The 14,581-nt window shown below is 37.0% G+C and overlaps 1 protein-coding gene across 3 annotated transcripts in view; it reads left to right on the forward strand.

Annotated features, from left to right (window-relative positions):
• Naa35 (N-alpha-acetyltransferase 35) overlaps nt 1–14,581 on the forward strand; it is a 401,343-nt gene that overhangs the window by 12,742 nt on the left and 374,020 nt on the right. For all 3 annotated transcript variants that reach the window (XM_090368451.1, XM_090368454.1, XM_090368452.1), the window contains exon 2: nt 11,707–11,813. In XM_090368451.1, the coding sequence (XP_090224577.1) occupies nt 11,707–11,813 (107 nt within the window). The remainder of the gene's footprint in view (nt 1–11,706; nt 11,814–14,581) is intronic.

Consider the following 14,581-nt stretch of genomic DNA (forward strand, 5'->3'; position numbering starts at 1 on the left):
ACTTCATATTGAAGTGCATAACATAATTAGCCCATGTAAGCAATGCCTCAGTATGGAAGCACATTAGTAATGAAACATGAAATTCAAAAAGTAAACCTGAATACATTAACTCCCAGCGAATTATACACTCCCACCTAAAAGTTTGGAATCACAGCGTATGACACCAGTTTTCTTTAATTTTTTTGAATTAGCTATGACTGTAAGGTTTAATATAACAAAAAACCACACATACAAAGTATTTTATGATTTTTTATTAAGCATTGAGAATTTAGCTGCAAAAAAATATGGAAATGATTAATATTAACAACTATACTGTTATTTTTATCAAAATATCCTCCACAAGATTTTATCACTTCCTTACAAAGACGTGGCATTCTGGTGATTAATTGTATAATAGTGTCGTGATTTAACATTATTCCAAGCAATCTGCCAGGTTTCCCATAAATTTTGTGAAGATGGATATCAAGTCCATGAAGATCGACTTCATGGACTTGATAGTCGAGATCAGTGATGTCCAACCTGTGGTCCAGGAATAATTTTTATACGGAAAGTGAACTAAAACAGCATTTTAAATTTTGTAAATTATCATATCAACCAAAATTTTCTCATTAAATGTTAAGTTTTTTCAATAAATGTTATTTTGTATTGTGCTTAATAAAGTTTTCAATTTTAGGTGTATCATTATATTTATTTATTCACCTTAACATTGAAAAGTAGTGATCTTTTTCAGGTTGTAAATTTTCTAAAGTGAGCATTTAAAAGCAAAAGTAATATATTTTTATAATTTTAATAAAATGAAAAAAATAAATCACTGACATAGATTTGTTGCACATAAGTGTTTTTACATTCTCTAATATAACCATTCAGTTTAATTGTATAATATTTATTACTCTTCTCAAGTATGCTCTTTTTCTTTTTTAAGTATCTTTTTGGGATTTGCATTTTTTATATATAGCCTGAAAATGAAAAACGTTAACATGAAAATAGAAACTTCCTTTTACATGCAGCCCACGAAACAAATCAAACTTTGAATATGGCCAATGTACAGGAAAAGGTTGGATACCACTGGTCTAGATGATCCCATAAAAGCTCTACTGGGTTTAAGTCAGGCCATTTGGGTGACCAGACCATAATTTGCAGTCCCCTGCCCCATTGTTTAGTTGCTAGAAACTCCTTGCACAGCTTACAGCTGTTGCCTCGGGGCACTGTTGTGTTGTAATATTAAATTTATTCCACAAACTCGAAGTCCAAAGGATATTGAATTATGTTCAAGAATGTTTTTATAGTCTTCTTTTCTTAAAATTCCTTCAATTCTGATGTCACCCACTCCAGAAAATCAGAAGCAAAATCATGATTTGCAAGAATATTTGCTGCTGCTATCGAGGCAGTGTTAGGAGGGTCGGAAAACTGATAGATTGGAGGGATACACGGACTAATAGATTAACAGTAGCTGCTGGCAGAGGTGAAAGTGATTCTTGCACTGCTTCTATTGGAATCAGCAGCAGCAGCCTGGAAAACAAGATGCAGGGTATTTCAGAGACTGCTGGGAGTCATTGTGGTACAAGTAAACACATGGGTTGTTTTTTTTTTTTTTTTTTGTAGTTGTTGGCACATCGGCTTCTGTGGCCATAATGCACCTCCCAAGGTTTTTGCAGTACTTTGATCCAAGCCCGAGGTGGGATTCGAACCCGTGACCTTTGGGTTGCCAGGCAGGCACTTTACCCACCCGGCTAGCCTGGTCGGCTCACATGGGTTGTGTTAGGGTAGCTATGAATAGGAACAGGTGCACGTATACCTCACCAGATTTGCACAGGAACTCTTTGCCAGAAGAAGAACCTGTTCTGCGATCAGGAACTAAGGGCACAGTATGCCTTGTAGCAGACATTAAACTTCCACAACACCGGACTATAAGCAGCACTAGACCACCCTTCCTGATGATGGAAACAGGATCAATGGACCAGACCCATCCTGGATGCAAAAGAGACACTCCACTAGACTACCCTGGTCGTGTATATAACTCATAAATGTGACTGACCTCAACCTACCTGGATGGACACATAGCCAATGAATGGCATTGGGGAACTGGTTCCGACTGCTTCGTTGGACCCATATCTTTTTCCCCACCTTGAACAGCAGATTTGCTGCCAGTGCGCCAATTGGCGACCGAGCTTGGCACTCTTTCCTGGCTTTCTTTCCACTCCACTTCCCTGGCAGGGGGGAAGGTGCCTGTCCTCTTGTCTCCTCCCTTCCTGGCGCCTCCGTAGCCAGGTGGGAAGGAGCAGCAGTGCGTAGCACACGCTTCTTGATTAGACCGGGGTTCGAGCCCGTCACCACCAAATACGGAAAGGTCAGGGAATGACCACCGCATATCCCGGAGCAATATGGCCTTAGTTGCTAATGCTCCTAAAACACCAAATAACAACAACGACCTCCCTTCCTCGCCACCCCCATTTTTCCTTCTGGTGGGGTATGGGCATGCCCCACTGACACCTATTGGGCTCGCCTTCCCTATTGACTCCATATTTCTGTCTCTCCCCCCCAGTCTTCAGTCTCCCTCCCCTACTCTATCTGTACACAAGCGATTGCCCTACACGTCAAATTTAATCATGTCCAAATTACTGTTTGCCAATAGTTTCGGCCTTTCAAATCCTAGCACTCTTACCCCCCCCACCCCATGCGAAAGATCAAATTTTTTTTTTTTTTAGGTCCTGGCCACTGAAATCTCAGGAAATTAGGTGGCAGGACCTGCCAGAGTAATTAATTATAATGCTGATATACCTGGCCTGCCTCCACGGGGCTGAGTGTGGACAACGTTGGGCCTCAGCAGGGGTCCAGCGGCTAAATGGCCAGAAGAACAGCGGTACATAGCACTATACATATACAATATCCACACACTTTTAAATCTCTGGCCTTTCCAGTGAACTGGCACACCTACAATGAAAGCAACACGGAGATGGGGGAAACCCCTGGTGCGGCTTGACACTAAATACACTCTACACTCTATACTTGCATATACACCAATGCTAGGAGTTTGGTAAATAAATTTGATGAATTTGAGGTGTTGGTCAAAACATCAAAGGCAGATATTGTTGGGATATCAGAGATGTGTCACACAGATATAAGGAATGCAGAACTGGAATTTGGGGAGTACAATGTGTACAGGAAGGATAGACAGGATAGGAAGGGAGGAGGGGTTATGCTATTAGTTAAGAAACACATAAAATCTAAGGAAGTGCAGCCAGTCGATATCAATTGACAGTGCAGTGTCAAAGTCAGTTTGGTGTGACATAAGCACTGGGAGATCAAAATTGAGAGTAGGAGTGTTATAGGTCTAATGGCTCTGATGAGTGTAATAAAAAACTGTACAGGGAAATAGTGAGCCAGTAAATCAGAGAGTCTTATAAAGGGGGATTTTAATTTCCCAGATATTGACTGCAATTTGTGGGTTGGTCACTCACACACTAACAAGGCTTTTGTGGATTTATTGGGTGATTGTTTTCTACATCAGCATGTTAGGAAAGCAACTAGAGGGAGTAATACTCTTGATCTGATTATCAGTAGTGTTTCTTCATGCATTAAGAATCTGCAGATAAAGGAACCACTAGGTGGCAGTGATCACAGAGTGCTGAAGTGGGAATTACTCAAAGAGGTAACTACCATCAGGAAGGCTTTTTGCTTTCATAAAGGTGACTACGGTGGTCTGAAACAGTATTTAAATTCTATACGGTGGGACCAACTGATGTTACCAACAGCAAATTCAAAATGGGAGGCATTCAAAGAATTAAATCTTGACATACCAACTAAGAAATATTGTTCAAGATTTAGGCCTAAATGGATGTCAGATGAACTAATGAGACATGTGGCAGAGAAGAAAAATGCATGGGATACTTAAAAATTAATGGATGACATGAAAGCCTATGATAGATATAAGCTGGTCTGTAACCAAGTCACAAAGGAGATTAGGCAGGCAAAGGCAGATTATGAAAAATCTTTGGCAAAGAAAACCAAAACCAAAGAGTTATTTACCTATATAAACTCTAGAAGAAAAGGGATGAATCAGATTGGTCCACTGGATATTGATCGTTCATCTGTTGATGATCCTGCTCAGGTGGCTAACAAACTAAACAAATATTTTGCATCTACATTCACACATGAGGAGTTATTCAGGGATGGGAATGCCAGTGGTGAATTAAACTCTGGCAGTGAGATAGATGATTTTGTTATAACTGAGAGGAAAGTAGAGGAGAAATTGTTGAAGATAAACATAAAAAAAGCACCCGGGGTGGATGGGATCTATCCAGTTATATTAAAGGAGGCAGCAAAGGAAGTAAGCAAACCCTTAGCCATAATTATGAGAGCTTCCTTGGACTCAGGGGAGGTACCATGGACTGCAGATGTGCAAATGTGACCCCAGTTCACAAAGGAGGATCAAAGGGCGACAAGTAATTATAGACCTGTTACTTTAACTTCTGTTCCAGGGAAATTAATGGTGGCACTGGTTAAAAAAGCACTGTGGGATCATCTAGACAAGACTTCAGTTATAGCTCATACACAGCATGGTTTTGTTAAGGGGAAGTCTTGTCTGACCAATTTGATTGGATTCTATGATGTGGTCACAAAAGGAACTGAATGCAGGGAATAACTTTGATATCTTATATTTGAATCTTAGAAAGGCTTTTGATACTATTGCACATTGGAAGACTGCTGCACAAATTGGAGCAGTGTGGCATTGGAGGCAAATTGCTACTATGGATAAAGGGATGGTTGAGTTGGTGAAGACAGAGTGGTAATCAATGGACACTGCTCTTCGTGGACTAATGTTATTAGTGGAGTCCCTCAGGGTTCAGTGTTGGGTCCATTGCTGTTTTCTGTATATATAAATGATATTGATGATGGTATATCAGACTTAATGTCCAAGTTTGCAGATGATACAAAGGTTGGCAGGGTTGTTAAGGACACTAATGACAGTACGCTGCTGAACCAGGATCTAGAAAAGTTGAGCAGATGTGCTGAGAGGTGGCAAATGAAGTTTAACATTGACAAATGTAAAGTACTGCATACGGGAACAGTAACCCCAGAGTGACGTATCAACTCTGTGGTACTACACTGACAGTGGTAGAAAATGAAAAGGACCTGGGGTTAATTGTGCAGGCAGATATGAAGTTTTCTTAGCAGTGCAGATGGTCTGCAAGTGTAGCTCATGGAGTCTTGTCAATGATATACAGGAATTTTTCTAGCAGGGATAAGGAGGTGATTATCCCCTTGTATAAGGCAATGGTCAGGCCAAACCTTGAGTACTGTATACAGGTCTGGAGGCCTCATTTTAAGAAGGATATAGAGCTTTTGGAAAGAGTACAGAGAAGGGCAACAAGATTAGTGAATGGAATGAAGGGTTGCTCTTATGAAGAAAGGCTTAAGTTTTGCAGATTACAGTGGCTGAAGACTAGATACCTGCGAGGTGATCTGATTGAGATGTATAAAACCTTGAATGGTTTGAGCATGCTCAATGCTGATGGGATTCTTCCTCTTGCTCAGAATAATCACCTGAGAGGGCATAAATTCAAATTGAGGAAAGACAGTTGTAGGATAGATGTGTGGAAATTTGCCTTTAGCCAGCAAGTAGTTGATAGGTGGAACAAGACTTCCATCTTTTGTTGTGGAAGTTGATAGCCTAAATAAATTTAAGGCTCAGCTGGACAGGTATTTGGAACGAACGGAGGGGTGAAATGGGAGCGGTTTTTTTTGTCTGATGCTGCATAAGCTTGCTTTCTTGCATTGTATGCTTCTAGTAATACTAATGATGGAACTACCACGGTGCTTGACTGTAGGCACTAAACAGTGTGGCACCTTTTTTCTTCAGTTGACATTTTACACAGAAATTACATTTGGGTCCAAAACTTTCACATTTGGATTCATCCATTCACAGTATGTTTTTCCACTCTTCAGTTGTCCTATGTTGATGGCTCTTCGCCTGAGCCAACCATTTCTTTCAATTTTTCTGGTTTTAATAAGGAGTTATCAACCACTACACAGCCATAAAGCCCTACTTGTTTAAGATGAAGTTTTCAGTGGATGTTGACACGGGAGTTTCTCTGTTCCTATTGAACTCAGCTCGGATTTCAGGTACAGTAAGTCGTCGATTGCATTTATAAATCAGCGTTATGGTCTTACCTTGGGTACTACTATAGCGTGCAATCTACCAGATGCTAGAGTGAGAATACACTACCGGCATTATAGCATACAGTCTACCAGCACTATAGCATGTGGTCTACTGGATGCTATAGTAGATGCTAAAAATATGATATATGAATGTGATAAAAACACAAAATTATGTTGAAAGATTTCTACAGAAGTGTCATCTTGACAGAAGACACTGCGGTTGCATTTCTGTTTGAACATCATCTTTTGGACGTACCCCAAGACATACATCATCTTTTGGATGTACCATAGGGCTTGTCATCGATGTGGTAGCGTCAAGCGAGAAAAAAGAAAATGTGACAGAGGTGAAGAATATAGGCCTACTCTTTGTTGTCCGCGTAAAGGGTGCCAAACTTCACGTTATGTCTAGAAATGCAATGCATTCTTCCATTATACGGACATGAACAACAAATTGCACTGCAGTCTGAGTTTGTGTGAAATTTTAGAACTGGTGTTCTTTTTTGTACTGGAAATACCAATGGGCACGGCAATTACTCTAAAGTCTTACAATACTATAACTGACTGGTATAACATGCGCAGAGAAGTGTGTGGAGCCACTGTTTCTCACAATGCGCGAGGATGGTTAGAACAGAGCTTAACACCATTCAAATTGACAAAGCAAGATTTGCTGGTCAACGGAAATATAATTGTGGGAGAATGTTAAATGGCGACCAAGAGATCAGCATTTAAGGAATTGGTAGCAGATTTTCGAGAAGTTGAAGCTGATTGAACAGGGCAAGGTTTCTCAAAATGGAAAGTGGAATGCAATGTGCTATCATTGGCAAAACTATGGATAGGATTTCCACTCAATGGAAGAAGGTCATTAATATACAAGAGGAAAAGAGTGGGGGAAAGAACTGAACCTTGGGAGACACCGGCATTAGTGGAGAAGTTAGAAGACAGAGAGCCATCTACCATCACTCTCAGTGAGCGATCAGAGAGAAAACTGGATAACCAATTACTAAAAACAGTTGGCAAACCATAAGATGGAAGCTTGTTTAGAAGACCTTTATGCCAAACACGATCAAAAGCTTTTGAGATGTCAAGAGCAACTACTTGTGTTTCACAGAACATTTCCATTGAATTATTCGATAAATGGGTAACATAAGCCAAAACATCACCAGTGGATCGACACTGATGGAATCCATCTACCATCACCCTCAGTGAGCGATCAGAGAGAAAACTGGATAACCAATTACTAAAAACAGTTGGCAAACCATAAGATGGAAGCTTGTTTAGAAGACCTTTATGCCAAACACGATCAAAAGCCTTCGAGATGTCAAGAGCAACTACTTGTGTTTCACCGAACATTTCCATTGAATTATTCGATAAATGGGTAACATAAGCCAAAACATCACCAGTGGATCGACACTGATGGAATCCATACTGGCGATCGTTGATCAAAAGGAAGGTTTCTAGATAGTTTAAGAGTTGGTGGTTAATTGATTTTTCCATTACTTTAGAAAGAGTAGAAGTAATTGCAATGGGACAATAATTGGTGGGAGGGATTTGTCACCCTTTTTACGCAACTGGCTGGATATGAGCAAATTTCCAAGCAGAAGGAAAAACACCTTTGGAATAAGAAAGTGAAAAAAGGCGGCAAAGAATAGGAATAAGTTCAGGAGCACAGGTTTTGAGAACAAGTGGAGAAATACTATCGGGACCTGGAGCTTTCTTAGCATCAAGATTCGTCAAAATCCTTCTGACACCCTTTTGACGGAAGACCACAGGAGGCATTGAATGGAGCATGTTGGGAATGGTGGGAGGTGTTTTACCAAAATCGTTAATATATGAGTTGGAAGAAAAATGGGATGCTAGCAGGTCAGCTTTATCCTTGGCTGAAGTGACAACAGAACCATCTGGTTTGGACAGAGTTGGGAGCAGAGATGGGAAAAAGTTGCGGCCAATAGCTTTGGAAAGGGACCAGAATGCTCGGCTACCATTAGGGCAAGAAGCAAGTTTTCTACTCTTAGCCTGTTCAAACTGTAGTTTGGACTGATTAATAACTGCTTTACAATTGTTGCAAGCTTTGATGTAGGCAGAAAATGAAACTGAAGAATTAGAAACAAGCCAATTATGATATGCAACATTCTTCTCTTGAACAGCCTTAGCACATTTATTGGAAAACCAAGGTTTAGATAAAGGACGAGATTTTAAAGTGGGATAAAGGATTCCATTCCTGCAAGAATAATATCACTGACACGATCTGAGCAAACGTTGACAACAGAAGTTTTGAAACAGTAATCCGACCAAGGAAAAGAAGAAAAGAAGTCTCGCAGGTCATCCCATTTTGCATTCTTGTAAAGTACTGTCAATGTGTAATGTCAATGCATTCTTGTAAAGTACTACCCATATGTAGTACTTTGCAAATGCAAAGTACTGCATATGGGTAGTAATAACCAAAGAGAAACATACCAACTGTGTGGTACTACACTCAGGGAAGTGGAAAGTGAAAAACACCTTTGGGGGGGGGTAATTAATGCAAGTTTAGTGCATTAATTGGCATGAAGCTAAAGTAATTTTAGGTAGGTGAAAAAAAGCAAAAAAAAAAAAAAAACGTACTGGTTTAATAGTTAGAAATCATTCACATTGAACATGTTTTGTACTACTTGGAGCAGCCTTAAGAACTTCGGCACCATTTTTAATTTTCTGAGAAAAATGTAAACAATTATCTTTAAAATTGAAGTAGATCATTAGTTCGCTTTTTATGAGTTGAACTGAACATCTGTTTCGCCCATCCCTCCACTTCAAGGTCATTACACTAAAAATCCTTTCTGAATTTGTCAAAGTTCCCGGCACTGAAAAAAACTAAGAAACTGTCTTGAAAATATTTGAAAGCTTAAAATCAACACTTTTCAAATTTAAATGCCATTGACTCAAACAAGTTTTAAAATTTTCAGAGAATGACACAGTTTCATAATTTGTTTTCAGCACTGAAACCTCGTCAAATAAATTATTCATATCCAACTTTAGTTTTTCTATTAATTCAAAATATTCTGCTACTTCAACAAATAGTCATAGTTAGGACAACCATTTTTAAAGCTTAATTTGCTGAGTTTCAAAAAAAAGGGGGCTATTTTCATTAAAATTAAATTTCCTAAATATTTCAATGCAGCATTATAAAATGTTTTGAAATCATTTATTACTGTGCTTAAAACTACAGGGTCTAATTTCCGAAAATGCTGATGAACTTGATACCCAAATTACGGAAAGCATATTTAGCTAAATTATGAATAATGTGAGCATGCCAGTTTGCTTTAATTATGTCTTCATTTAATTTCTTAATATTTTGGAATAGGGATTTATTACTCCCAAAATTACAATTTGCATTGTCTGCACTGAAACTAGATACCCTTTGCCAATCCAATCCTAAATTACTCATTGAATTTTTTAGGCACTCAAACATTCCATCTGCACTTTCACAGCATTTTCAAAAAAATCAACTAAGTAGTTTGTAGGACCATATTCCTTGTTGAAGTACTGAATTGACAAAGGAAACATTTTCATAATCTTTCTATTAGAAGCTTCCATCTGTTGTAGTGGAGGTCGACAACTTAAATAAGTTTATGGCAGAACTAGACAAACATTTCGAGTGAATGGATTGGTGGAATGGGAAGGATTTTTTTTTTTTTTTTTTTTTTGGCTAATGCTATATAAGCTTGCTTTCTTGCATCATATGCCTCTACTAATGCTAAGTTTGCTGATAATTTAAAGTTAGGAAGTATGGTTAATGGGTAAAACTGGGTCATTTTGCCATCAAAGTTTGCTGATTTAAAAGTAGGATGTCTGGTCAATGCCCAGAACCAGCAATTTTACTTCAAAATGACTTAGATCAATTGTACAGATGTCTGCAAAATGACAGCTGAAGTTTAATGTGTCTAAATATAAGGTTTTGCACCTAGGGAACAGAATATGCTAGTCACTTTTCAAGCTGGATGGAAGTGGAGTTAAAAATGGCACCCACAATGAAAAAGACTTGGATTGGGTTTCAGTCAATCATGAAATGTTCCACAGGGTGTAAACTGGCACCTAGGAAGATGTGTTTTGTTTATAATATATGGAACCTTTGCAAGTAGGAAAACAGATGTCATTGTTCTTTTGTATAACATATTGGTGAGACAGCATTTAGAATATTATGTTCAGATCGGGAGGCCACTTGAAGAAGAAATACAGCTTTTAGAAAAGTTTCAGAGAATAGCATCCAGATTGGTAATGGTACTAGGGTAATAGGGATGTCGATTATCAAAATCCATAGGAATGCCTTAGAATGTGTTGACCGCAGTGTTTTGCAAACTAATCATCTTACAGTGTACCTGATAGAGATGTATTATGCCCTGAAGGAAATCATGAAATGAATGAGAGAGGTATATTTTCACTGACAGAAGAATCAGAGGGCACAAATACAAAATTTTGGGGAGTAACAGAAGAGTGGATCTCATGAAGTTTATTTTCAGGCATTGTCATAGATCATTGGAATAAATTGATTGCAGCAGTGGTTCAAGTTTGATAAAGTTCGAAGTGGAATTAAATAGGAGTTGAATTTGTTTGAGTTTCTTTAGTAGAATATGTCAATGTATCTTGTGTAACTAGTTGGGTTCCACGTTGCTTAATTCTTAGTAGGAATGAAACAAATAATGATATCATTCTCATTCACATCTTCAAAGTTTGATTTCTTTTGAAAAAAGTCTCTTTCAGTTCAAAAGGTAGGAAGGGTGCATGACTGTGGCAGAAACTGGTTATGGTGGATTAAACATCATCCACCATAACCAGTTTCTGCCACAGCCATGCATTGTTTTTCTCTCATTATTCTAGAAACACTATTACTTGAAAGAGATTGGGGTAATGCTCACTTTAGAAATGACTGCATTATCCACGAGTTAACCTAAAGTTATCAATATATTTAATTTAATAACATTGCAAAATAGGCAAATCCACTATTCATTAATTTGTTTTTAACAAAGCAGATGCACTTTTTCACTCTTCCCACGTAATGTTCACCATTTGCACACTATTTTCTTATGTTCATATTATGTGACATTTCACATTGTTTTGCACATTAATTAAAACATCTATTATTTAAGGCTGTTGTATGCTGTACATTATGGCAAAGTTGATAAACAAGTTCCTCATCCTGAAAGCTTCTTACATGAATTTCATTCCTTTTCCTCATTTATTTTTATTAGTTCTTAATTGATTTTAACTATTAAATAAATAATGCTAAATGTGAAAATGCAGTTACCTCAAATGGAATTGCCATTGCATATGGTTAAAATAATTTCTCTAATTTTATATAAATTGCACACTATTTTAGGTTACATATTATTTTTAAAATAATATGTAACCTGCTTGTATTGTATAAAACTTTTGTAGACAATAGTTTGAGTAGATAACAGTTTAAGACAATTAACTTGGTTATAATGTAGTGAAAATATAGCTGATTGCACACTATTTTCTTATGTTCATATTATGTGACCTGTGATTACCTGTAATTGTTTAAATATTTTTAAGATCCTCTGAAAATGCAGATCATTCAGCTGTTACATCTCTTTCTGAAGAAAAGTGCTTTACTTTTAACTGGATGGATGTTACAGAAGAGTTTTTTAAAGCCACTGAGGGTGATTATCTTTATATAAATTGTGAATATTTGTTTGATATCAGTGTCATTCATTATTCAGTGTGAATTTCATTCAATTTTAATTCCTTAAATTTTAGAAAACTGGAACTGCAGTAAAACTTGATTATAATGAGCATAGATATATAGGGATCATAGCTGTAACGAACAAATAAGAAAAAATTCATTAGAAAACAGTGTATTTCAATAGCAAAATTCGTAATGAGTGTGGAAATTGTAAGCTTCACAGAAATAAAAGGTAAAAAAACATAAAAGAATTCAAGTTATTTTTGTGAGAGTATTTGGTAACATTTTAGTTTCCTGGACTGTCATTGTGATATATATTTCAGTGGTATTTTATTATTAGTTTATTGATATTTTTGTTTGATATTGTAAACTAAGAAAGCTAAGTTAGTGAATAAAGGCACAAAAATAGCCAAATGGGAACCTTAGTTTAACCCAAAGGATCCTTTCCCCTAAAAAAACTTAAAATTAAAAATAACTTTTTTTCAGATGTACATAGTTATGATTTCTTCAAGTTTGTTTCAGGATAGTTCAAGTGATGTGTCCATTAATGCAGCATTTCTTAACATTTTCATAAAGTATCTTATCGAAACTAAAAATAAAATAAAAAATAAATAAAAATACAGAATTGTGATCCATCCTTTTAGAAGTTGCATTTATAGACAAAATTCATTGCTTTGCTTTCCCAGAATTTTTCATTTTTGGATCTATCAGTTGAGAAAGCCTTAATTTATGTATCAATTGGTTTGAAATCTTCAGTTATGTGTTGTCATATCTTATGTTTCCAACTAATAGTGCACATTTCAAGTATAATGTAAGTTATAGCCATGCTCAGTTATTATAAGAAAAAGTATATGAAAACAACACTGAATATTTTTTATATGAAAAATAAAATGGAGCAAAAAACCATTTAACTTGCTGATGATGATGATATTGAAAAGATGGTGAGGGTGGTTGCAATATAAAGGCCGTATTATAGATGAAGGGTCTTTCTGAATATTTTTCCAGGAAGGAGACTTGCAAGGGTCTGAAAGGGAAGAAGGCGCATCTCGTCTCATCTCATCTCATGTGCTTCCTGGACAACAGCCCATCTGCACTTAACAACGTTGTCATTCATTCTTAATCCATTTGTGCCTTAGCCACCCCACCACCTAATGCAGTTAAGCTTTGTGGAAGTGTTGCCACCCCTGTCCTGAGGAGGCAGCAATCCACTATCTAGATCTTATTTCTGCTACATCCATTTTCTCTGATTAGTACATCGCTACAACATATGACAAAACTCTAACTCACTACTCAGATCATTTGACAATAAAAATTGACTGTGTCACATAAAACTCTATTTACATTATTTACAAATAAATAAATTAAAATATAACTGCAACTCTATTTACAATATATACAATAAAGAGATAAAACTAAATTCAACATAAAATAACTTCAACTCATATTACATATTTACAATATCTACATAAGAACACCAAGACTTTCCTTCCTTATGAAGCAAATGCCACTTGAGAAGTCCAGAAACCTCTTGTAACTTTTCACAACAAAAGAACTCATGAAACTCCCATCAGTGCCACAATTTATATCAAAATCCCAAATATTATACAATGGATGAAGCCTCATTATATGATCAGTGTCTTCTGTATTTTTACAAACACAATTGGGGTTCTCCTCAACCCATATTTCCCACAACTTAGACCTAACTCCTACTGCTTATTATATCATTTTAAGCAAAAAGGCATAGGTAACCAGGGGCATATTCAGGGGTGGGCATATGCACCCCCCCCCCCCCCCCGTTAACCAAAAATTTGAAACTAAAGAAAAAGAATGCAGAAGGCATTTTAAAAAAAAACTCAAAAGCCTAGTCACCTTTCCCCCTTTTCGATAATAAATGGACCTTGTCGCCATGCCCCCCCTTTACGATTCTACTTGGATACGCTACTGTAGGTGACCCAGCCCTTATCAGAACAGTCCTAGTTAAGGTTGCCAGACGTCCTTTATTTCATAGGACAATCCTTTATTTTAGCCAAACTGTCCTTGTCCTTTATTAAAATGAGAGGATGCAATTTATCTTTTTTTTTTTTATTTTTCAATGATTGTTCCTAGTAATGGCAGTGGCAGATTTCTGCACAGGCATAGGAGTCGCTTCGGACCCCACAGGACCCCCAAACTGACAAAAAATTACAATTTCATTTCAAAGCTTTAACAGGGGATATGTTAAAAACTCCCTCAAATGCAAAATCCACCACTGAGAAATTAATCAAAGGTTATAAAGCAATAATCTTAACCTATTCTAGCCTCTCTGGCTCATATATGTAGTTTCACAAACACCATGCACTTAACTTCATACTTCTTGATGAAATTATATTTTTTTGACAAAGCATAAAAACTTGCACCTGTGTGGCCATGATCTAATTTTGACGAAAATCATGCAACTGGTAGATAATTAATAAAATTGTAGGTATCGGAAAAATCACTTTTTATAATATGGAGTTCAATGGCTTTGTTTAAACTGTTTTTCCTATAACTTTACGAAGAAACATTTATCTATTTCATTTATACGGTTATAGGCACCTACATATTTCATGTTATATGCAAACATATTTTATTTTTTAGCCATCAAAAATGGAATTTCCCCCAAAAAGAAGAGGCTTTGTTCTTATAACAAAAATTGGGAGCGAGAATACGAATGGCTAATTTCAACAAATGATCCTCATGAGGCGAGATGTCTCCTATGCAGTAATG

The sequence above is a fragment of the Mastigoproctus giganteus genome, chromosome 2 (assembly GCF_048544385.1).
Source record: "Mastigoproctus giganteus isolate SK-2022 chromosome 2, ASM4854438v1, whole genome shotgun sequence".
In the NCBI taxonomy this organism is placed as follows: Eukaryota; Metazoa; Arthropoda; class Arachnida; order Uropygi; family Thelyphonidae; genus Mastigoproctus; species Mastigoproctus giganteus.